This window comes from Herpailurus yagouaroundi, unplaced genomic scaffold (assembly GCF_014898765.1).
Source record: "Herpailurus yagouaroundi ecotype Mexico unplaced genomic scaffold, PumYag 182, whole genome shotgun sequence".
Lineage (NCBI taxonomy): Eukaryota > Metazoa > Chordata > Mammalia > Carnivora > Felidae > Herpailurus > Herpailurus yagouaroundi.
Genome location: NW_024412413.1, coordinates 7,147,724 through 7,170,568, shown reverse-complemented (window position 1 = coordinate 7,170,568; position 22,845 = coordinate 7,147,724). Strand labels below are relative to the sequence as shown.

The 22,845-nt window shown below is 58.4% G+C and overlaps 2 protein-coding genes across 2 annotated transcripts in view; one reads left to right on the top strand and one right to left on the bottom strand.

Annotated features, from left to right (window-relative positions):
• SREBF2 (sterol regulatory element binding transcription factor 2) overlaps positions 1–15,487 on the top strand; it is a 58,666-nt gene extending 43,179 nt beyond the window's left edge. Inside the window, 8 exon segments of the mRNA XM_040490694.1 lie at positions 2,486–2,654; positions 4,185–4,302; positions 5,140–5,249; positions 6,414–6,546; positions 9,010–9,178; positions 11,573–11,758; positions 13,209–13,320; positions 13,731–15,487. Coding sequence (XP_040346628.1) covers positions 2,486–2,654; positions 4,185–4,302; positions 5,140–5,249; positions 6,414–6,546; positions 9,010–9,178; positions 11,573–11,758; positions 13,209–13,320; positions 13,731–13,951 — 1,218 coding nt within the window. The 3' untranslated portion in view covers positions 13,952–15,487.
• Positions 15,488–17,721: 2,234 nt separating this feature from the next.
• On the bottom strand, positions 17,722–22,845 carry SHISA8 (shisa family member 8; the record flags this gene model as incomplete). The annotated part of the gene is made up of 4 exons (XM_040491822.1): positions 17,722–18,436; positions 18,856–19,002; positions 19,961–20,091; positions 22,715–22,845. Coding segments are annotated over 4 exons (804 nt in total), but the record flags the coding sequence as incomplete, so codon positions are not given.

The following is a 22,845-nucleotide window of genomic DNA, read 5'->3' as shown; positions in this document are numbered from 1 at the left end:
GTGGGAGGACTGTGGAATCGGGACTGGCTGGGTGGTACAGGGTGGCTCTTGGGATCTAAGCAGTTCTGAGTCTCCAGCCACAGCTGCTCAGTTTGGCAGTTAGCAGATGACTTAGAGGGGAGGGGGCTCACACCCGCAGCTTGGGTAGATTCTGGTGTCTGTAAAATTTAGGGAAATTATCATAAGGTGATAATGCCAAGCAAATTGAAGAGCAACGGAAGTTACTTTTTTAGTTTTCCTTCTGGAAATTATGCTGTGGAGACTGTATCCCAGGATTTATATTTCTTATTAATTCAAATCACCAAATTCCAGCTTACACACACACTCACAGTGAAATTTCTTACAACTAAGGTTTTTCTCAAGAATTAAGCTTAGGGACACCTGGGTGGCTCAGTCGGTTAAGCATCCGACTTCGGCTCAGGTCATGATCTCAGTTTGTGAGTTCGGGCCCCACTTCGGGCTCCGTGCTGACAGCTCAGAGCCTGGAGCCTGCTTCTAGTTCTGTGTTTCCCTCTTTCTCTGCCCCTCCCCCCACTCATGCACCCGCTCTCACACATGCGCACTCTCTCGCTCTCAAAAGTAAATAAACATTTTAAGAAATTTTTCAAAAAAGAATCAAACCTAAAAATGTATTTTAACTTAATGATTTTCTAAATGGCTTCTCTGGGTTCCTCTTGCAAAACAACCTGGCCAAGCTTTGTTTCTGCTTCTTTTGCTGACGTTTGGGCCCTTCTCAGGGAACAGTTGTTTTCCGTTTCCCCTGGAGCAGCTCTCGTGCTCCCTTGCTTAGCAGGCAACTGTTAGAAGGTTCTTTGACTTAAGAGGCGCTGGGACTGCTGCCACCCCACCCCCAGCCTCTGTCCCATTCAGGCTCCTCCACTGCAGTTACAAGCTCAGATTAAGCAAGTGCTTTGTTGAGAGTCAGGAGAAGGTCATAGGGGTGCCTCTTCGTGTGTTCTCCAGTATCCTGTCTCAAATATGGCGGCCAGCAAAGAGGAGGAAACGCCAGTAGTGCTGTTGGCTCCGTGACTGGAGACTTCAGTGAATTAAGTGCTGTGATAGTCTTCAAGTATATCTGTAGAGCAGCTTGACCAGGTCATTCTCTCTCAGATTCAGACAGCAATTGCCAGATCCACCCCCACCCCCCACCCCCCCCCCAAGAGAGTCTGTCATCTCAGTCTATGTTCCTGAGTGGCACTTCGGTGGTGCTATTTCTGACCCTGGCATTCAAGTCTTCCGAAGCTGTTATATTAGCTGATGGCTACTTAGAGCCCAGTAAAGGTCAGAACCATCAGACTGAACTGGACAAGGAGGCGCTGCCCTCATTGTGGAGGCAAGGGCGGAAGTATGAAGGTTTACATCTGCAAGCCTGTCCCAGCAGCCCCTCGTCCAGGTTCCCTGAGCTCTGGGTCTTATGCTTCTCCCTCCCCCCTATCCTTCTCTGCTCAGCTCCTCATTCAGATTAGCCTGCACTGAGTGGTTTTGTGGGTTGGAAATCAGGGGTTTTGGAATAAAAATATCCTCACTCGATAAGTGATAGAACTTCTGAAAACATGGGTAGACGGCCTAATGCCTGCAACTCTGATTCCTGGGGACCTAGAGTGATGCTCCCCTGCGGCAGAGGAGGGGCTGGGGAGACGGGCACTGGCTTCGAATTGCCCAGCAAAGCGGCTTTCAAAGTCTTTCTTCATCCTTCCTCACCAGCTGGTGTTCACATCAAGGGCTCATCTAGGGCTGGGGTGCAGGTCTCTTTAGGGGGCCAGATAAAGCCCTTGACAGGCCAACTCTGGGGGGAGAGGCATCATCCACAGGCATGCATGCCTGCATGGGTCCTGGGACAAGCCTCAGGGCTACTCCTTCACTCTCGTGCTTTCCAGTGTGATGATGGTGTAACTAACAGTTACTAGTCACTTGCCGTGTGCCTTTACTATATATACTCTTCATACTCAAAGGTAAAAGAGAAGAAAAATTAGAGCAGAACATGGTTTTGTCTAAAAATACCACAAAAGTAATTAAAATGACCGATCAGAAAAGTCCCAGGATCCAAGGGGCCGCCTGGCCTGGACACAGGTGCTCACAGGGCTGAGAGTGGGCGTGCAGCCGGGAGGCCTCCGCGACCCCTCCTCGATGAAGCACCCCCTCCCCTGCAGGTTGAATGCCAGCAGGGCCAGAGGGAGCTTCCAGGAGGATTAGGCAGACCCAGCAGGGCAGGGTGCGGCGGGGGCCCCACAGGAGCCCCGAAGCCCTGTCCAACCCTCCTGCTGGAGGTTGGACCTGGTCACCAAGTCCAGACGGCTCCACCAGAGCCACTTGCCCTAGTTACAGTAGTGGCATTTACCTCCAGGTCTGTGAGCGTCCCAGCCCTCCTGTTGACCTCCTTTCCTCAGCCTGCCTCCACCACGGTGGCGCTTTTTGATGGCCCCATGGTGGCCACAGCCAGCGTTCTGCCACCCCAGTGTTACCCCTGGCCCGTGTCCTTCCACAGAGCTACTTCCTCAGCAGAGCCCAGAGCCTGTGTGGCCCCGAGCGCAGCGCTGTCCCTGACTCACTGCGCTGGCTCTGCCACCCCCTGGGCCAGAAGTTTTTCATGGAGCGGAGCTGGTCGGTGAAGTCGGCTGCCAAGGAGAGTCTGTACTGTGCCCAGAGGAACCCAGGTGAGAACACCTTTGCAGCCACCGGGTATTGGGAGAGCCATGAGACGCACCAGTACTTCAGGGGGACTGTGCTCCATATGCATGGGGGACACAGGTGGTCTCAGTCTTGTTTTCCCCAAAGCTCAGGGAGGTCCCAAGCCTGGTGAGCAGCGCCTCTCTCTGACATTCAGATCCCATGGTCCTCACATCAGTCACGCCGTTCTTGCCCTTGTTCTGGGTGCTTTGGAGACAAAAGATGTGTGGGGCTGCTGCTCACTGGGCCCGGCCTCCTGGTCCCACTGGAAAGCAGACATGGAGCAGTTAGAGAACAATAGGCGACAGGCGGTCAGCAAGTGCTTAGAGTGGTGGCAGGGACAGGGCTCCAGGCATCAGAGGAGAGGCTGGCTTGCCGTCCCTGGTGTTTGACAGTGATTGGAGGCGACTCGCCCAGTGCTCAGACTCGAGCGGTAGGCTTTCTGCTTTCTGTGTGCTTTCCCCTTTCTCGAAAGTGGGGGCCTCGGGAGAGTGCGGCGTGTTCTGCAGGTACGGCGTGTGTGGGAGCTTCTGCTATCCTGTTTTTTTTTTTTTTTTTTAATTTTTTTTTTTTCAACGTTTTATTATTTATTTTTGGGACAGAGAGAGACAGAGCATGAACGGGCGAGGGGCAGAGAGAGAGGGAGACACAGAATCGGAAACAGGCTCCAGGCTCTGGGCCATCAGCCCAGAGCCCGACGCGGGGCTCGAACTCACGGACCGCGAGATCGTGACCTGGCTGAAGTCGGACGCTTAACCGACTGCGCCACCCAGGCGCCCCTGCTATCCTGTTTTAAAAAACAACTGTGTTGTGTGATATAAGAAGTTTCGGTGCACGACACCAAAAAGGGAGGATAAAAGTAAAAGCAGTCTTAAGTCTCAACCCCATCCTCACGGTCTGTTTGGTCTATACCACAGACTTCCACTGGCTTTCTCGCCTCGTGCAGACTCTGTTTCTAGGCCCAGAACGTGCTCAGAAGTGTCCTGCCTCCCTGTCCTGGTCGGATGGAGGCCCCCGTGTCTGTACGTGTGAGGGGAGGGAGGGGCTGGTGCCACCCCACTTTGGGCCTGCCAGTGGTGACTTGGCTGTGACAGCCGTGGCGAGCTTTGCAAGGCCACTTGTTTCATCAGCGCAGCCAGACCGTCGCTGGCCGCAGAGGTCTGGAAAACAGGAGCAGGGCTTCTGTGTCCTGTCAGGGCAGCGGCCACCACTTTGTTCTCAGCTGGCCGTCCTCCTGCCCATTTTCGGTTTTCTGATAAGGCTTGCAGCCCCAACCTTGAAGGAAAGTACTGAATACTGTGCCAGGAGACCCAGCACCCCTCGCACATGCCTCCCCCCACCTTCCAACTATCTAACAAGGTGGTTGTGGGCTTTGGTTGAGAAGGGGGTTCGATCCCCATTCAGAGCGGATAGCTGTTTCTCGGGGTCCTCTCAGTACCCTCTGTTTTCTCTGCAAAGACAAAGATGGGCTCATGATGAGACTATCTAACCTTTCAGGCCTCTCCCCTCTTCTTCAGCTGACCCCATTGCCCAGGTCCACCAGGCCTTCTGCAAGAACCTGCTGGAACGAGCTGTTGAGTCGTTGGTGAAGCCTCAGGCCAAGAAGAAGGCGGGAGAACAGGAAGAAGAGAGCTGGTAATGTCCCCAGAATGGGCCCCTGCCTCAGGCAACTGCCCAGGAAGCTTGGGGGCAACCGGAGGCCCACGTTCCTGGAAGCAAACAATCCCTAGTGTAGGGTCTGTAGGGAAATCGAATGATTCCAGGGTATTTCTCAAACCTGGCAGCCTCACAAGAGTCCCTTGACCTGACCTCTGTGCCCTTTCCTCCCATACCGGGTATGCCACTTCCCCCCTCTTTCTCCTTGCCCCCATCCCTTCACCAAGCAGAGGCAGTTCTCGGAGCAGATCAGAGATGTGATCAGGTTGCTTTGCTTTTGGCAGTGGGGTGGCGGGGGGGCCTGTTGAGGGCATAGGAATGGAAGGTGGAGGGCTGAGCAGAGGGCGGACATCTGGGGGCCTCAGACCTTTATGCGGCGTGCCAAGCAATTTCTTATTCTTACAGAGCTATTAAGCACAGTCTTTCTTCCTCAGAGTAAGAGCTGAGGGGCAGACAGGTGCCAGAGTCACTCTCCTACAAGGCCCAGGTCCTGACTGGAGTGCACCTTAGCGGGGAAGGGAGGGCAGCTCTGCCGGTGAGATCAGCGAACTTGGAGGAGGAGGTGACATTTGAACTAGGCCTTGAGGGGAGGAGCATCTGGAACAGCCCAGACGTGTGAAGAATGAAAGCCTGTGGAGACTGTGAATGGTGTCAGTGGTGGGGACAGGGCTTAGGGTGTGCCTGGTGTGATTGGGGCCAGGGGGAGCAGAGGCCAATATAGCCATTGGGTCTTGGAACTGGAACGCCGAAGCCAGGCATGAGCATGGTCCTTCTGTACATTCTGATGTACCATGGAACTGTTTCTTTTCTTTCTAGTGAGTTCTCTAATGCTCTGGAGTACCTGAAATTACTTAATTCTTTTGTGGACTCTGTGGGGATTGTGACACCACCCTTCTCCAGCAATTCTGTGCTCAAGTCAGCCCTTGGTAAGCACTTTGCAGGGTGGCTCTTCAGGCCTCATGTTGCTTAATTCAGTTTCACAGCCCTTTTGCCCCAGCGGGCCCAGGTCAGTTGTGAGTGTTCACTTGAGAATCTTCTCTGGATCTGAGGTGTGTATCTATGGCCCCACGTGGCTCCAACACACAGTTACCCCCTGCTGGGTGGCATTCTGGGGACAAGAAATGAAGATTCTCCTAGAAGTGGGACGATGAGCAGTGAATATCTTTCCTTGGAACTTTCCCAAACACCCAGACTGGGCAACAAGTGGTCCGGACACCAGGGGCTCACTTGTTGATGTACGGTGGCCCTGAGGCTGCTTTTGGGTCTGACAGTCTCTGCTGAAGAGACTTTTCATCCGGGTATCTTTACTGCTCAGCAGCTGCCCATTGGGTGAGCCAGTGCGGCCCGCTGACTGACATTCTTTGCTTCTGTCCCTGGATGGCCATCAGGCTGATGATAGCACAGCAGCTGTTTCCGAGGCTGCTGGGAGCGGGGGGCCTTCAGGCTCTCTTCTGGCCACTCTCGCCAGGGAGGGAAGGATTCCAGAAAAGCAGCCACCCCATCGTGACCCCTGACCCTGCAGCCTGTCTTTAGAAAAGCACAGGCTCTTCCGCCTTTTATCTTACGCTTCCACTTCCTGCCCCGCCACCCCTGGCATCGCGAGATCACTAGCACCGTAATTCTACAGCTGAGAAAGCTGAGCCTCTGAGAAGAAAACACTGAAGATTCTAACCACAGCCTCTTACTGGAAACACTTGAGAAACTCCACTCTTTGTGACTTCATTAGAGATTCATGACGTTTCCAGCACTTACCTTAAAAATTACATGACAGTGAACGTCTTTGCTGTACTTTTTTTCTCTAGGCCATTTTTTTTTTGGTGATAGACTGCCCCAAACGGGATTACTAGAGTTACTAGAGTAATAGGAGTGGGCATCTTTAAGGCTCTTGATACAGATTGCCAGTACTTTCCAAAAGGACGTACTGGCTCGCACTCCCACCAGCATCTCTATGAGAGGGCCACGCAGAGGCCCCTGGCCCATCGCCAGAAGGTAAAGATGGCACGTGCACATGGGAACTAGGTGCAGGCAGCCAGGCTGAGCTCCGTAGGTGTGTGGGTGCTGGAGCGACATTTGGTGCTGTTCCGTTCCAGGTCCAGATGTCATCTGTCGGTGGTGGACGTCTGCCATCACTATGGCCATCGGCTGGCTCCAGGGAGATGACGCAGCTGTGCGCGCTCACTTTACTGAAGCAGAGCGTGTCCCCAAGGCCCTGGAAATGACAGAGTGCGTAAGCCTCCTTGGCCACTCACTGGCTTCTCTCCAGGGGAATCCCAGGTGTGCCAGGCTCACTTCTGTGCGTCAGCAGAGTGGCCATTGGGGTGAAAGGTTGCGCAGCTTGGGGACTACATAATAGATGGAGAGGTGAAGCCAGAGGGAGGAAGAGGGCAGCACGGAGAAACCGATGGCAAGCAAGCCCATCTGCGTGCGTTGTCCTAGCAGCTGCCAGCGCTACTTCCGGGGCCTCGTCCCCCATTCTCATGGAGCCACAGGCTAATGGGGATGGAACACAGTGTGGCTCCCGGCATCTTCAGAAGCTCATGGTGCAGCCAGGCAGCGTGGTGATGGCTCACGGCCAGCACAGGGCTTGTGAGGGCCCGTCTCTCGCGTGCCAGCATTGTACCCCCTTTCCTTTCAGCTTCCTGTCAACACCCACCCCCTCTGCCCCAATCAGCCCTTCACTAAAAGGCTTTAGCACGAGGCATAACCAGAGAGCTTTTGACATTCCTCTTTGGGGACCCAACGCCTGCCTCTGGGGCATTTGGCCCATAGTAACGTGCAACCCCCTGTCTGTTTCTGACTGGATCTGAGTGCCCCTAACGTCTTCTGCAACCCCAGAGAAATTGTACAATGCTCCAAGACAGAAAGTTCCCGTCCTCAGACCCAGGGCCGGAACATTTCCTGTCACGCAGACTCTCAACCAGGAGAACAGGAAAGAGCTGAGAAAAGTAGGTCTAGGCAGGTTCCCTAAGGTAGGTCACACACCCCAATTTCATTTAAGTAACCCAGTTTTGAGTACCCTGACCAGTGAGCACCCACCTTACATTCTCCCAGCCAGTGTGCCTGAGGACATGGCAGGTAGATTGTCCAGAGTCCCCTCATTTGTGAGCAGCAGAGCCCTGGAATCAGCTAAGACCCTCAGCTGACATTCCTTCCCCTGAATTCAGTCACTCTAAGGACCCTTTGCTCTTTGGGAATAATGATGCTGTGGGAACGAACCCTCCCCCACCCCAGCCTCCCCAGTCTCTCCCCGATCTGCTCTATGAAAAGAAGCTACTTTTCTCTGGAGAGCTTAATACCCACCTTCTGGGGGAATGGCCCCTCAGAGAGCAGGCACAAATAATGGAGTCCATACTTTGTGTCATCTCAGGTGGCAGCAAGTAGGATTATGGCCACTTTACAGATGAGGAAACTGAGACACAAATTGTTCGAATGACTGTTTTAGGTGGCTCCTTAGTGGTAATCCTGGTGGTTGAGCTGGGTCTCTGATCCCTGACTCTCGGCCATGTGCCCCGTTCCTGGGTCTCCTGCGCCCCTTCCATGATTCCATTGTTTATTTAGTAGATACTTAACTGAGGGCCCCCTTGGTGCCCAGCTGTGTTCTGGGCTCTGAGAGGCAGCAGTAGACAAGAGAGCAAGTTGCGGCCATAAGCAGATAGATAGTGGCCCGACCTGCAGAGGTGCTCTCTCCTGTGGGCAGCTCGTGCCATTGCCTTTGCCAGACCAGTGGTGGCTTCTGTGAAGCAGCCAGTGCAACTCTTCACTGGGAGGGGTTCTGGGCCAGAGGGAGGGAGGCCCATAACCACAGGTTGGTGTTGAGGGGAGCAGAGGTGAGTACAAAGGGCCTGACCCAGTGGGTAGCCTGAGGAGGCTTATAGAGGGCAGGACAGGAGAAGGCAGCCCCGGGAACACAGCAAGTGGAATAAGTCTCAGGAGACAAGTTGGTGAGACAGGACACTCCTGTGCACCCACGTCAGCAGAGGCACAGAAGGGGGAAAGGAAAAAGAGCTGGTCTGCCGATGCCTGCATCCTGGAGCAGAGTCCGAGGTGGATGCGGGACGGGGGGGCCATGGCTAGGCTGAGAAGGGCCTTGTTCAGCCGTGAATGGCCTGCAGCTGCCCTCCCTGTGCTGCCCCCTGGTTTCTTCCCTCCAGCCTCTGGCCCCTGGATATTCTCCCACGCATCAGAGACTCCAGGCCTTTGCACATGTTGCACCTCTGTCTGGAACCCTCCCAGAATGCCACACGACTCACTCCCCTATTCCTTCAGATCTCTGCCCAAATGTTACTTTTCCAGCAAGGACATCCTTGACCACTATCCCTTATAAGATGCCACCTTCTTCCTCTGCTTAGCTTCCCTTCATGGCGCTTGCTCCGCCTGGCATTACATGTTCAGTGTTCAGTGCATTTATTATCTGACTCCCGCACTCGAAAGTGAGCACCTGCAGGCAGAGACTTGGGTTGCCCACTGCTGCATCGCCAGGCCTGGGGCTCTAGCAATACTCAACAATGAAGGAGGCTGTAGGGCTGGGGAGCCCGCCCTCATTCAGGGCCCCGGCATCTCCGATCTGGAGCCATTGTGGCCGCACGTGAGTGGACAGACCCATGTGTCACCGGCTCAGGCTCTTCCTCATGCCGCCCGAGGGACACTCACTGACCTCTTGCCTCTCACCTCCCTCTCACTGTCCAGGAGCCCCCTGGTGAAGGCCGTCTTCCACACCTGCAGAGCCATGCACACTTCACTCTCCGGGAAGGCGGATGGGCAGCAAAGCTCCTTCTGCCACTGTGAGAGGGCCAGTGGCCACCTGTGGAGCAGCCTCAATGTTAGCGGGGCCACCTGCGACCTCACCCTCAATCATGTGAGTGGGGGCTGATCTGGCCCCTAGGGGGAGGTACTCAGCTGTGGCGGGTAGGAACGCCCCTGCCCACCTTGAGCTTGCCCGGCCTGTGGGGCCGTCCCAAAGACAAACCGGGCAAGCGGTGCCTTTCCCCAGACATAGCCTCTTGGCCCAGTTAGGCCCCTTTGGAGTCCTCAGGGCGAGCATGTTTCCACCTGTGCCTTTGCTGGGTTCCCCGAGTCCCGGGTCCTGCTGGTCCTCAGCTCTGCCAGCCCCAGGTGAACCAGAGCCGGTCAGGGCTCTGCATCTGCTCCGGGCAGCTTGCACAAGTCCCGCAGACCACTTCAGGCCAGCCTTAGAAGGGGCCCCGAGCCGCGCGCACACGCACCCCGAGCCGACTGACCGGGCCTGGGCACCTCTGAGGCCAGGTGCCCGCCTCCTAGCGGGCAGCTGTGGTGCATTGTAGTTGCATTGCATGTTCTGGTGGTACCCGTGCAATGTTTCCACAGTGCATCACAGAGGCCTGCCTGGCCCTCGAGAGACTTCCTACCGTGCCTTGGTAGGGGGCGCTGCCGTCACTGTTGGATCCCAAGGCTTGGCCGCCCCGGGAGAGAGGAGGGGCAGGGTGTGCACAGCTAAAAGCGAAGCACGGTCTGCACACTCAGCAGGAGTTGGGTTTCCCTCCGTGAAGGTAGGGACGAGCTATGGCCCGGAGGGTCAGACTCTGAGCCCCCCACTGGGGTTTGGTCCGAGGTAGCTAGGTTGGCACTTCTGGCTAGAGGTGGTGAGTATCAGTCCCAGATACTAGGGGGAGCCCGGAACCATGCCAGCCCTACAGAATAAGCACTGTGCCAAAGGGGCCCAAGAGAAAAGGCCCACGGAGGAACCACATAGTTTCAGCTGACTTTGGGAAACGAGAGGCTGCCGCACTCTTGGGGCTGGGGTTCCTGGACAGCAGTTCTGTGTGGGAGAATGGGCCAAGGAGGAGACCCCGTGGAGCTTGGCATCTGTCAAAGGGCAGAATCCAGCCCCAGGCCGCTCCCACCACCCAAAGGTGCTCCCCCAGCGCTCACCTCTTAGAAATGCCAGGCTTGGAGCGCCTGAGTGGCTCAGTCAGTTAAGCGCCCGACTTCAGCTCGGGTCATGACCTCACGGTTCGTTGAGTTCGAACCCCTCCTCAGGTCTCTGTGCTGACAGCTCAGAGCCTGGAGCCTGCTTCCGATTCTGTGTCTCCCTCTCTCTGCCCCTCCCCCGCTTGACTCTCTCTCTCTCTCTCTCTCTCTCTCTCTCTCTCTCTCTCTCTCTCAAAAAAATAAACATTACAACAAATGTTTTAAAAAAGCCAGGCTTGGTTTGAAGAGGGAGGCCATCACCAGCCAGAAAACAGTGTGGCGAAGGGACAAGACAACGAGCAGGCACGAGGCAGAGTCCAGGGTGGGTCCAGTGCCCTGGTGAAGGGACACGAAGAGGAATCTCCTGGGGGAGTCCATCGGAACCTGTAGGGCCCCATGGGACCCCTCTCACAAGGAAGTCTGTTTTGTCCTCACTCTCACTGCCCCCTGGTACTGATGGGAGCCGTGCAGATGGCCCAGCCTCATGGGTGCCGTGCGAACAGTACGTGAGTCCCCCACTCACGCGCTGTGCGGCATCCGTGCCTGATGGTGGCTGGCATTGACAGTGCTTCCAAAGGCCGGGTGTACTAGGCACGCACAGTGCTCTCCTGTAACACGGTAGCCTTGTGGTGCCATTTTGTGGATGAGGAAACAGAGGCTGAGAGAGGGTCAGTTGTGTGCCAGTTGGTGGCCAAACCGCAATTGATTTAGGTCAGTGGGTCTAAACCCAAGTGTTCAGCTGGTCTGTGGTTTCGCCTTCTTGGACTCCTGTCTCCCCAACCCCAGAGACCACTGGGGCCGAGCCTTGGCTGCCTTCTGTAGAAGTGAGCCTCCTCCTTCCCTTCCTCCATCTCCTGGCTATGCTGCCATTTCGGGTCCTTTGATCCTACTTGCGGGGCAGGGCTGCGGCCCAGTTGGGGCATGGGCATGCCATGAGGCCACCTCCTGTGAGGTGGGAGGAGCCTGTGCCTTCCTGTCAGGCCCACGAAGGTATTATTCCGGTGCCTGCTGCGTGTCTCCTACACAAGCTCCTGCCCTCTCTGGGCCTCACTTCTTCACCCACAGAATGGGAGAAACAGATCTTCCACCTGGGGCCATAGAAAGGACTAGATGCTGTGAGCCCGTTTGCCCTTCAGCTCTTCTCTTGCTGTCGGGGGAGCGTTTTCCAGGCTGCCCCTCTGGGACTCTCCACTTCCTTCCGGAGCTGCCGAGGGATGTGCTTGGGAGGGCCTGATAACCGCTGGGATCTCTATCCCCGCAATAGGTCAGTCACCGGTCTCCTCCCTTGTGGCTCATCCCCCAGGTGGTCCAGCTGCTGACCTGTGACCTGCTACTATCTCTGAGGACAGCGCTCTGGCAAAAGCAGGCAGGAGCCAGCCAGGCGCTGGGTGAGACGTACCACGCATCCGGTGCTGAACTGGCCGGCTTCCAGCGGGACCTGGGCAGCCTCCGCAGGCTGGCGCACAGCTTCCGCCCAGCATACCGCAAGGTGAGACCCAGCCGACCGGCAGGGGAGGGCAGGTGGGGTTCTAGAAGCACCAGCACGGGGTTGCAGAGTTGGCCCTCGGAGGTCAGCCGGTCACCCTGTGTCAAGCACAGGGGTAGCTGCCATGTATCCCTTTCTTCTGCTTGTGTTAGTTGAGTAGCCGCTGTGTGCCCAGCCCTGGCAGTGTGGCAAGCAGGCCGAGGGCCCACAGGCAGGGGCCTGCACCGACTGCACCTCACGTGTCAAGTGCAGGGATGGGAAGGGCTCCTGGCCCTGGGAGGGGTGGGAAGGGCATGGAGAGAGCTCCACTCTTGATTTCCTAACTGTTGTCAGAGTGACGGAATCTCCCTAGCACTTCATTTCATTCTTGTTCTGAGTTGCCGGGGGCTTTGGCTCTGCTGCCTGACTGCACACAATATCCCCGTGGCGATGGCCACAGAATCTGAGAAGTCTCTCAGGGCAGTTGTGTAATTGGGCTGATTGGACCCAAATAATTTCCTTGCTTGTTTTATTGTGACTGCTAATTAGAGTTATGTACTCAACATGTTTTTGCCTGAATTATTTTCTAAAATTTCAAGTGAGAAGGCCATTAGTGTCCATGAGGGGCGAAGGGCTCAGTGAGTCTGCCTTTTCCTTGGTCCCTCCCAGGGTCACATTGTGGCCACTGTGCACAGTGAACCAGGACAGACAGCAGGCAAAACATACATAATCACCGCTGAACCTGCTCCACTGGGGAAAAGAGGGAGTGTACCCCAAGGTTCAGGGCCCTCCGGTCTGCTCAGGGCACGGCTGGCATCAGAGGCCTCCTCTTGAGACACCGTTTCCAACCTGCCTCTCCCCTGCCGAAACTCTTTAGTGGCTCCCCCGGCCCCACTGCCTTCCCCAGTGGCACTCGAGACCCTCCCCACAGATAGAGATAGGAAGGGGTATAAAGGAGCCTTGTGATTTAAGGAATTAGAGATCTAGGCCTTGCCCCCCACCCCCACCCCGTTCCCCAGTGACTCATATTTACAGAAGAGCCGCACAACTGAAGGAAACAGGACCGAGCCTCCCTGGTGCCAGTCCAGCTAGCTGTTCCCCTCCTCTTGCCGCCCTCCTCCCAGCCTCACCTCTGCCTGTTTTCAAGCTGGACGCCACCCCCAAGGCCCGAGGCTGGCCGCACCCAGGCCACTTCTCTTCCAGCCCCCGGGGGCACGTCTGGGTTCTTTGTCTCCTGTAGAGGAGAGCGTCCTTGCCTGTTTCCAGCTGGCCTATGCTGTGCTCCCCATTCCTGCCGTTCCTCCAGGTGTCTGGCTTTTTCGGAGCTCAGAGTGAGGACGGAAGTTGCTTCCAAGGGGAGAGCGGGGCAGGGTAGTGCGGAGAGAAGGGCCACTGTTGGGTGGCCGACGAGATGCCTCCTAGAGAGGTATCCACTGGGATACAGACAGGTGCGTCCCCCCTGCACCACCCCCAGGTGTTCCTGCACGAAGCCACTGTGCGCCTGATGGCGGGAGCCAGCCCCACCCGCACGCACCAGCTGCTGGAGCACAGTCTACGCCGCCGGACCGCCCAGAATACCAAGCACGGTGAGTCTATCTGCGCCCCAGCTCCGGGCCTGGTGTGGACCCTGCCTGAGCAGGGGAGGGGAGGGGAGGAGGGCCCCAGCCCGCCACTCACCCTGGCAGAACGCCGGTGGCTGTCCTCACCTGTGTTGTCCTCAGAGGTGGCGCGAGAATAGCAGCGGCCCGAGGCTGGTCCTCTGAGTTGCGGGGGAGGATCCATGACCACGCTGTGGGGCTGGGGTTTGGTTGGGTTGTGGCTCCAGCCTCGGGAGTGAGGATGGGAGGCCTGGGGATTCTGGGAGGGCTGGGGATGCTGTCCCGGCCCCAGCACCGCCTCACTGGCTGGCTCTGAGTTTCAATAAACGAGTCCAGGGCCAGCCCTTGGAACAGCTCGGCGAGCGGCTCCTCCACGCGTGTCCTCATCGTTCCTGCAGGAGAGGTGGACGCCTGGCCCGGCCAGCGAGAGCGGGCCACCGCCATCCTGCTGGCCTGCCGCCACCTTCCCCTGTCCTTCCTCTCCTCCCCGGGCCAGCGGGCCGTGCTGCTGGCCGAGGCAGCCCGCACCCTGGAGAAGGCGGGCGACCGGCGCTCACGCAACGACTGCCAGCAGATGATTGTCAAGTTGGGGGGCGGCACTGCCATCGCCGCCTCCTGACTCCTGGGTTCTGCCCACCTCAGCCCCTGCCTCCCGCCCCCCTCCTCCCTCTGTCTCTCAGTCTCTCTCCCTCCTCCCTGTCTCTCGATCTCTCTGCTCCCTCTGGGAGTTGTGGGATGAGCCTTGTCTTCTGAGCTGTTGCCTGCGGAGGCTTGTGGACCACCTCAGCCCGGTAGGCCCCTGGGCAGAGCCCCAAAAGCTGCTGTAGACAGATGCACGTGGTCCAGGGCCCCATGGGTCTGAGAGAGGAAAGAGCAGGGCAGGAATTGGGGGGGGAGTTTCCTGACTTAAAAGTGGCAGGGGGCTCCCAAGCTGCCTGGTCCCTGCCTCCAGCCCTCAGCCCTCCCCAGCTTTTCTCTCCTCCAGACACCACCCCCCCTTTCCTGCTTTCTTGGTTTTTATCAGGCTTTCCCTGTGGGGGACATAGGTCTCCGGGCACCAAAGCGCCTCACCCTTGGCACTGTGCCCAGCGTGCCCCTTTCCCCCTTTTTATACAGATGTTTTTATATCCGTGTGCTTGGGTTTGCCGTGACGCAGGGCTGAGTTGCTGTGGCATCTTTATTTCTCTCCTTGGGTCTGTGTCCCCTCCCCTGTGCCTGACAAAGCCAGTTCATTGTTTTCTCTTCATTACACAGGACAGCCAGGGTAGGAGGGAAGCCCAGCTCTGGGGAGGCAAGTGGGAGGCAGGGGGCAGGCCTGGGGTTGGATGAAATAATGTCGGCATTATTTTTTAATTTTTTTAAAAATAAATGGTATCTTATTTAATTGTCCTGTTCCTTCCCACTCCCCCGCCCCCTGGGATGCCAGCGCAAGCTCAGGGTAGGCCCAGGGGGCTGGGAGAGATGAAGCCACCCATTGGGACTGGGGACCAGGGGCCTTCAGTGTGGGTTCTCAATTCCCTCCCACCCCAACTCCTACCTCCACAGTCTATTTTTATCCCGAATTCTTGACCTGAAAATAAGCCAGGGTGGCAGGGACCAACCCCCAGTCTCTCCCCAGTGACAATCCGCTTTTTGGGGTAAACACTAGGAATAAAGGCCCCTGCCTCGATGAGGGTCCTTGGAGGAAAAGTGGTCCCACTTTTCTGGATCCCCGGGCTTGGTGCCCAGCCCCTGAGGCCATTTCTCCCAGGACCTGAGGACTGCCTGAGACCTCAGAACCTTCCGGGAGGCTGAGAGGGGCTGCCTTCCCTCCCTTCCTGCCTGTGTTCCTCACCCCTCAGGCCAGTTGGGGTAGAGAATGGGCGGGGGCTCCCCCCGATGCTGAGGACAGGCTAGAGTGGCTCAGCTTGGACCTTACCCACGTTCTTTCCCTGCTGCCCCTCCCCCCACACACTGTAAGTCGTGGCCCCTGCCCACCAGGCGAGCCAGCCCTTGTGTCATGTGTATATACCGTGCCTTTTCTCATTATTGTTTAGGGGTGGGAGGGGGTAGTTTTTCGCTGAAAGGGGGATACACCTATGGCTTCCTTGATATGGAATCGTTCACTGTGTCCTGGATGTAGGTTATTCAATAAACAGATTGGTACCACCCAGAATGAGGCGTGTGAGGGTCTGTAGTGTGACCGCCGTGGTGATTCAGCCAGGTGGCTGCAAGGCTTGGCCTCTGGTGGGTCCGGGACTGAGGACAGCCCCTCCTTCTCTGCTGAGAGGCTCCTGGAAGGTTTCATTTGGAAGGACCTTTCTCGACCATCCACCCGCTTCCTTACAACGCCGGCTGCTGGTGCGCACTCCTGGGCTGGAACAGAGTCTGGAACAGAGTCTGGGATAAAAGGGCAGCCAGAGGTGCTGCTTGGGTCAGAGGCCACTGTATCCAGGACACAGCTGGCCACTCACAGCAGCGGCTGTTTCAGATTTGGGGTGCCAAGCCCATGCGTGTTCACCCCTCAGAGAGAAATCTGTCCGCTACTGGCTGTATCCCCATCCCCCCCTGAGGGCTCACTGCCCACAAGTCACATCCAGGTCCAGCTCCTGTACCCAGCTGGTCGCCTGGGGCAGGACATCACCTCTGTCTGCCTCCTCTTCCACGTGTGCCCCACAGGGATGACGGTCCCTGCCTTTAAGTGCCCATAGACGTGTTGGCCAGTTTCAGTGACATGACACACACAAAGTTCCATGTACAGTTAAGTGCCTTATGAGGCTGGCGAGAGGCAAGACCACGAGGAGCAGCAGTGGGCTGGAAGCGGAGGAGTCCGGAGTGACCTGGGGATGAGCATGGAGCATGGAGAGCAAGGTCAGTGACCTGGCCTGGCTGAGAAATAAGTCTTCTCCGAAGGGCAGTCCTGGGATGGAGATCTAGGGTCCTGGGGACTGCGAATGAGCAAGGGGTTGCACCCACCTCCCAACAAAGCCCCGTCAAGGCCTGTGTCACCAGGGTGGGTGGCTGTGAGTGGCCGATGACCCAGGAACCTGATCTTTCGAATCTTGGCAGGCTCCATGACTCAGCACCCACCCCCCTTCCACCTCCCTCTACGCAGCTGCCAGATAGGCCCCGGGGCACCGTACCCCCAGTTGAGGGTGTGAGGGCTCTCTCCCCTAAAGCCACTGGGCCCTCACTGCAGGCAGGACCGCAGACTCTTGACTCTCTTCTGTCCTGGGGCTTCTGAGCCTTGGTTTCCTCAAAAGCCAGAAGAGCTAGTGAGGCGGGCCCTGTCACAGGTGAAGAGCTGGGGGTTGGGGGGCCTCAGGGTGGCCCCGTGCGGCAGGAGGAAGATCTGAGACCATGAGCCTCCGGAGCAGAGCCCTTCCCTGCCAGCACACACGTTCATACCTTTCCTCTTCCCCACAGTGCCCTGCCTGCCGCTCATCAGGTTCACAGCGGCAGAGGACAGGAGTCCTAATCAGCGGGGTGACCTTGGCAAGTTACTTGGGTCTCAAAACCTCAATTTCCTCATCTGTAAAGCCACACACCCATAGGGCTTTTGCAAGGATTAAATAAAAGAAACAGCAATAGATGGTGGCCATTGTTATTAAAACAGCATATATATATATATATATATATAATGCCCAGGGCACACAGGAGGGAAACAGAGGCCCAACTGGGTGGCTTTTGCTGAGGTCACACAGTGAGGGACATAACCCAGACCTCAACCTCCCAACCATCCCTGGCACAAAGGAACTCGATGCACCCAGGCTGCTGGCAATGCCCTGAGCCACAGCCAGCTATCCAGAGCCCACCTGGCAGGAAGGGGGAGCTGGCAATGCAAGCCTGTGTGAGCACCCCGGTGGGGTCGTTGCCAAGGCTCCGCGTCCAGCATCCCCATCCCCTTTCCCCCCTACAGCAGCTACTGGGAGGAGGCTCCCCCATCCTGAGCACCAGCTGTCCACTTGGCCCACTGCCCACACCCATTAGGGGGGTGGCCCTGGACCAAGCTGGCCAAGTGGCCTGCAAGCCAGGTGCCGGCTCAGGGCCAGACCGTGTCAGTGAGAATCAGCTAGGTTTAACCAACTCAAGATGTAGAGTGACTGGCCGGAAGGGGCTCACCTCCAGTAAGGGGCATGGACCCTCCAGGGGGCCTCAGGCTCCCCACAGCCGTCTCCCCTGTGCTCGGGAGCCTCCAGGTGGCTGGGGCCCAAGCGCTCCCTCCCCCATGGCTCCCACTGGTATGGACATTAAGTTTGGCATTCAGCCCTGACTACCCTCTCCAGCCACCTCTCCCTGGCTCCCAGGACACTTGCCCGCCAGCTCTCAGGAGCAGTCCTTTGCTCTTGCACACGCTGTGCCCTCTGCCCGTACTGCCGTCTGTCCAGTCAATGACCAATGCTTCCACCATCCGTGCCTCTCAGAGCCAAGCTGGGGCTCCTTTATTCTCAGGGATGGGAGCCACAGAAAAGGCTTTATATTTACACGAGGAACCCTGGCCCTAAGGCCCCAAGGACAGAACCACTGGCCTCACCCAGTGGGCCCCTTCTTAGCCCTGCAGGCTCCAAGGCCCCAGTCCAGTTTGGGCAGGCATAAGGGCAGGCTGGCCTTCCACGGCCGGCGCCTCTCCTCCCCCACGGTATGGGCCCCGGGAACCGGCCCACGGCGGCCTCCAGGCAGATGAGGGCGCCCCGGAGATTGCGATGATTCGGGAGAACCAGCGGCTGTCTTCACACGGTGACCTCAGCTTTGCTGTTGGTGCTCAGGTGCCGGGGCCCGCGGCCTGCACTGCCGTAAAGTCCAGGGGGCTGCGGGCCGAAGGCCTCGGGCGGCTTCTCCACGCTGAACTGGCGCCGGGGCGCGTGGCCGGGCCGCCGGGGTGCGGGGGAGGCCTGAGCCGCCAGGTGGCCGCGGGGGGCGGGCCGGGCCAGGCGGCCGGCGATCCAGGCCTTGTAGTGGCCCGAAGGAGCAAGGCCGGCGGGGGGCGCGTAGCCCGGCGGGGCCCAGGGGCAGGCGTCGAGCAGCGCCGGCAAGTCCTCGCGGGGCCGCTGGGGCCGCGCCGGGACGGTCAGCGGGGCAGGTTCGGTTGCAGGGAACCGCTGGTAGAAATCCGGCGGGGTGGCTTCTGCGGGGATAGTGGGGACGAGCCAGGGGGCGAGGTCAGGGCCGGGGGGCGGGGTCCCAGAGGCCCCGGGGCGGGGCAGGGAGAAGCCACGCCTCAGGGGCGGGGTCTAGCCCTCTCTTGGGTGGGACAGGGAAAGTCAGGCCTCGCGGGCGGGACAGGCCCGGGACCCGCCTTGGGAGACGCGGGTTTTCACGCCCCGGGCTCGGTGGGGTACAGCCTGGTGGCCCGGCGAGGGTGCGCGACACGGCCGAGGCGCGGGAGCCGACTGGCTGCGTAGGCCCGATACAATATTTGGCTGGAGCGCTGACCCGCAAGGCTGGCAACTGTGGAACTCGAACCAGGACCCAGGCCTTGTCATCTAGGAGCTTGGATACCCGGGGCGCAGCGCCCGGCGCTCCCGCACAGACCCGGCCACTCACCTGCGGCCTTGAGCGCGGCTGCCTTGAGGGTGGCGTACTTGGCGTAGTCCCGCTGCAGCGTCATGCTGCCGCCGTCCTGCAGCCTGGGGCCACGCAGGGGTCCTGGTGTCGCTGACCCCAGGGGCACGTTGTTGGGGCGTTTCTTGTCTGGAGCGGGGAGGGGGAAGAGGAGAGCCGGCCTGCTGACAGGAAGACATTCTCCACCTGCACAACCACCTCTTCGCGGCCCCCTCCCCAGTGAGAACTTGGGGGATGGTTACTTGGGCGGGACTGAGAGCCAAACCTAACCTGATGGCAGAATCGCCAACGCCTGGAAAAGGGCCTGGCTCAGAATAACGCGATTAATAGCAGCCAGCCCTGGGGCGCCTGGGTGGCTCAGTCGATTGAGCCTCCGACTTCAGCTCAGGTCATGATCTCACAGCTCGTGAGTTCCAGCCCCGCATCGGGCTCTGTGCTGACGGCTGGGAGCCTGGAGCCTGCTTCGGATCCTGTGTCTCCCTCTCTCTCTGCCCCTAACCTGCTCACAGTCTGTCTCTGTCTCTCTCAAAAATAAACATTTAAAAATTAAAAAAAAAAAAAAATAGCAGCCAGCCCTGAGTGGGTGCTAGCCTGATGGATGACTCCTCAGCATGTTCAGCTTGGGCCAGGCATCGGGTCCCAGGACCTGCTTCTCAGGAGATGGAGTTAACGTCTGAAAATTAGAACCCATACAGGGGAGGGGAGCGGGATTGCTGCCTCACCGGCAAGAGCCCAAGAGGGAGGCACCAGCCTGGAGGAAAAGGCCCACAGGCGTCCATAGGCTGGTGCGAAGCTGACCCCGGGGCACTGAGCCAAGGCCTAGAACCACAGCCTGATTCCAGATCCCTGAATCTGGAAGCTTCCTCACAGAGTCCCCTTGACCGGAAGCTGCTGGACACCTCAGAGGGTCTCCCTCCACCAAGGGGAGCTGACCGGCTTGCCCAGCCCCGACTCACACGCCTGCAGAGGCAGGCAGCTCGTTCCAATTGTGAAAGCGCTAAGAGCCTCTTACCCCTCAACACACCCCTTCCTCTGCTCCCAGGCCTGTGCTGTGGATCGACATATGCTGGCCCACCAGCTTGCACACCTGTGTTCTTGGGGGAGCCCCTGGGGAGGCCATCCCCCATCTGCACCTGGACACAGCTACCCAGAGGTGGGCCCAGAGGTGGAGGCAGCGGCTCCTGGGGGTCCGGCTGCTTCAGAAGTTCTGTCAGTGTCCTGTGGGGAAAGAGTGATGAGAGGCAGTCCCCCCAACCTCCTGCTTCCCCACTGGCCAGGCCTTGGCCTACCCAAGGCCAGCCCTCCCACCACTGTCACCCTTTCAACCCATCTGGCCCCCCTTCTTCCCTGTGATTGTTCTCACACATCTAGTTTCCACTGTCAGGCATGACCTGTGGCCCCAACACATGGCCACTTCCAGAGCAGGTGAGGAAACTCTAATGGGGTCACATGTCACCAGGGCTACCTTGTTTTCCAAAGACTCCCCCGCTCCCAGAGTCCATTCTCCAAGACCCTCCGAGTGGAGCCTCCTCTCCCAATGAAAGCTCTTCAAGTGCATCAGCCTCCTGGACTTTGCTTGCACTGCTCCCTGGGCCAACAATCTTTTCCTCCATCTCGTTCTGCAAAACTCCTACTTATGCTTCAAACCCCACCAGAATCCCTCCTCTTCCAGGAAGCCTTCCTGATCTGCTTAACCTAATTCCCTTCCTGCAGCAGGGGCTTCTGCCGAGTCCCAGGACAAAGCTGTCACACAGGCTCGGAGGGGAGAACAGACGTAAGGGGAGGGAGGAGCCAGGAGAGCCCAGGGTGGAAGCCTAGCACCAAAGACTATGTGACCTTGGGCAGCCACCTGCCTGGTACCAGGACACCCAGCCCCACCCAGCTGTGACAGCGTCTGACTGAGCCTTCCCTGCAGACAGCCAGACACAGCCTTCAGGCCAGCTGCCTTTGGTGCCCAGAATCCATGATTTTCTTCTGGCTCACTCTCACCTTCCCACCTCGGCGGGGCGGGGTGGGGGAGACCGAGGTGCTGAGGACTCAGATGGCTGATTCATGAAGAAGCACACGAGAGGTGCGACACCTAGGGTAGGTACTGTTTGGCTGAAAGCCTCCTGGTCCTGCCCACTCCTCAGCTGCCCACCCGTGTGGCCTCATCTCTGTGCAAGCCCGCACCTGCCAGTCTCCCAAACACCTGAGTAATTTTCATGCCGCTGGGCCTCTGCACAAGCTTTCTCTAGGGACAGACTCCAATTCCCTTCTAAGCCCTCTGAGCTGGAGGGGTGCTGACCGTCGACCTCAACACGGCAGAATTAAGGGTGAGACTGGGGGAGAGGGCGGGGGTTCAGCACATACCCACACATGAGCTCAAGTTGGGCTTCAGGTCTCCCCAGAGGAGAAAAAAGAGGGCATATGAGAGCTGAAGCCCAGACAGAGGAAGGGACTGGCCTAGGCCACACAGCACATCGGGAGTGGGCCAGCTCTTCCTAAAGCATCACCAGACCTGCTTCACTGTCCCCTGTGGATGAAGTGTGTTCTAGGTGGACACATCAGCTAGACTGCCCAAGCCACCGCTCTACACCACCATGGCCCTCAGCTCCTGCTGCCCCGTTGTAATCAAGGACATGCCCTGTCTTCTCCTCCTGGCCCTGCATGAGGGACTCCAAACTCAGGGCCTGCCCCCGTAGCATCCAGAAGCCAGGATGAGAGCCTCCACATCGCCAGAGGCAGCACAGTAGCTGAGGCCAGTACCCCCCAGCTCTGCCCTACAGCTGTCTAGTAGGGGGTGGGCTAGGTGGTCTGGGAGACAGAGGTGCTGTGGAGTGCCTAGGAAGCCCTCATCCCCTGCCCCTCAAGTCTATGAGGTGGGAAGCACCCAGGCCTGGGGGGCTTCTATTGTCACCTCTAAATACCAGCCTGTCGCGTATCCAAAAGGAGCCCAGATCTGGGTAGGTGAGGCGGGCACAGGCCCCAAGACATGGGGGTGGCTGGGGGGATGTGAGTGTGTGAGTGTGTGGGTGTCGGTGAGAGTTTCAGGGTGAGGACACAGAATCCCAGAGTCCCCATTCTAGCTGAGAAAGGGAACCCAGGTCCTATAGACCCCGCTTCACACAAAGCTCAGACTCAGCCAGCACCCGTCCTGGCCTCAGCGGCAACAAATCTGTGTCCCCCACGTTTCAGGCCTCTTTCTACACAGGGAGAGACCCTGACGCTTGCCTGGGGTGGGGGGGTGGGGGTGGGTACTGAGTAGCGCAGATTGGAGAGGCCTTCTCCCCAGGGAAAGAAGGTCAGGCCTGAGTCACAGCTATGGGGGTGGGGATGGGAGGGAAGCGGAAGGAGAGGCGAAAAAGTGGAGAAAGAAGCAAGAGGAGGGAGACCCAAGAGAGCTACAGAAAATGCCCCATCCTTCTCTTTCCTACTCTGGGGACCTAGGACGCCCTATGCTATGGCCCCCACCCGGTACTAGTGGGACTCAGGCCCCAGACCCCCTTTCTTGGGTGCGGTTTTTGTGCCCTCTGTCCGGGGCGACCAGTCCAGAGGAGGAGGGAGCCGCGGGAGAGGGCGGCTCCGCACCCAGCTCCCTCCGGAAGGTCAAGGGGAGACGGTATCAGCTGTCTCCCTCCACGAAGTGGGGGGGGGGGGGGGGCCGGCGGCGGATGGGGGGAGAATAACAGACCTGGCGACTGAGAGCGGAAGTAAAAACCAGGAGGAGGGTGCCGCTGAGAGGACCAGAATTTACAGACGGGCGGGAAGGATGAAGGCTGGCGAGGGGGCGCCCACCCTTCGGGAAGGACCTTCCAGGAGGGGCGGGCGGGGACCCGGGCCCCGGCTGGCGCGCGCTCACCTGGTGACGGTGCGCCGCGCGCGCGGGCTGTGCGCCCTCTCCAGGCCCAGGCGCGCCCCGATGCCGGCCAGCACGAGCAGCGCGGCGACGCCGCACACCGCGTAGACGGCCGTGTGGCTGCGCTCGCGGCC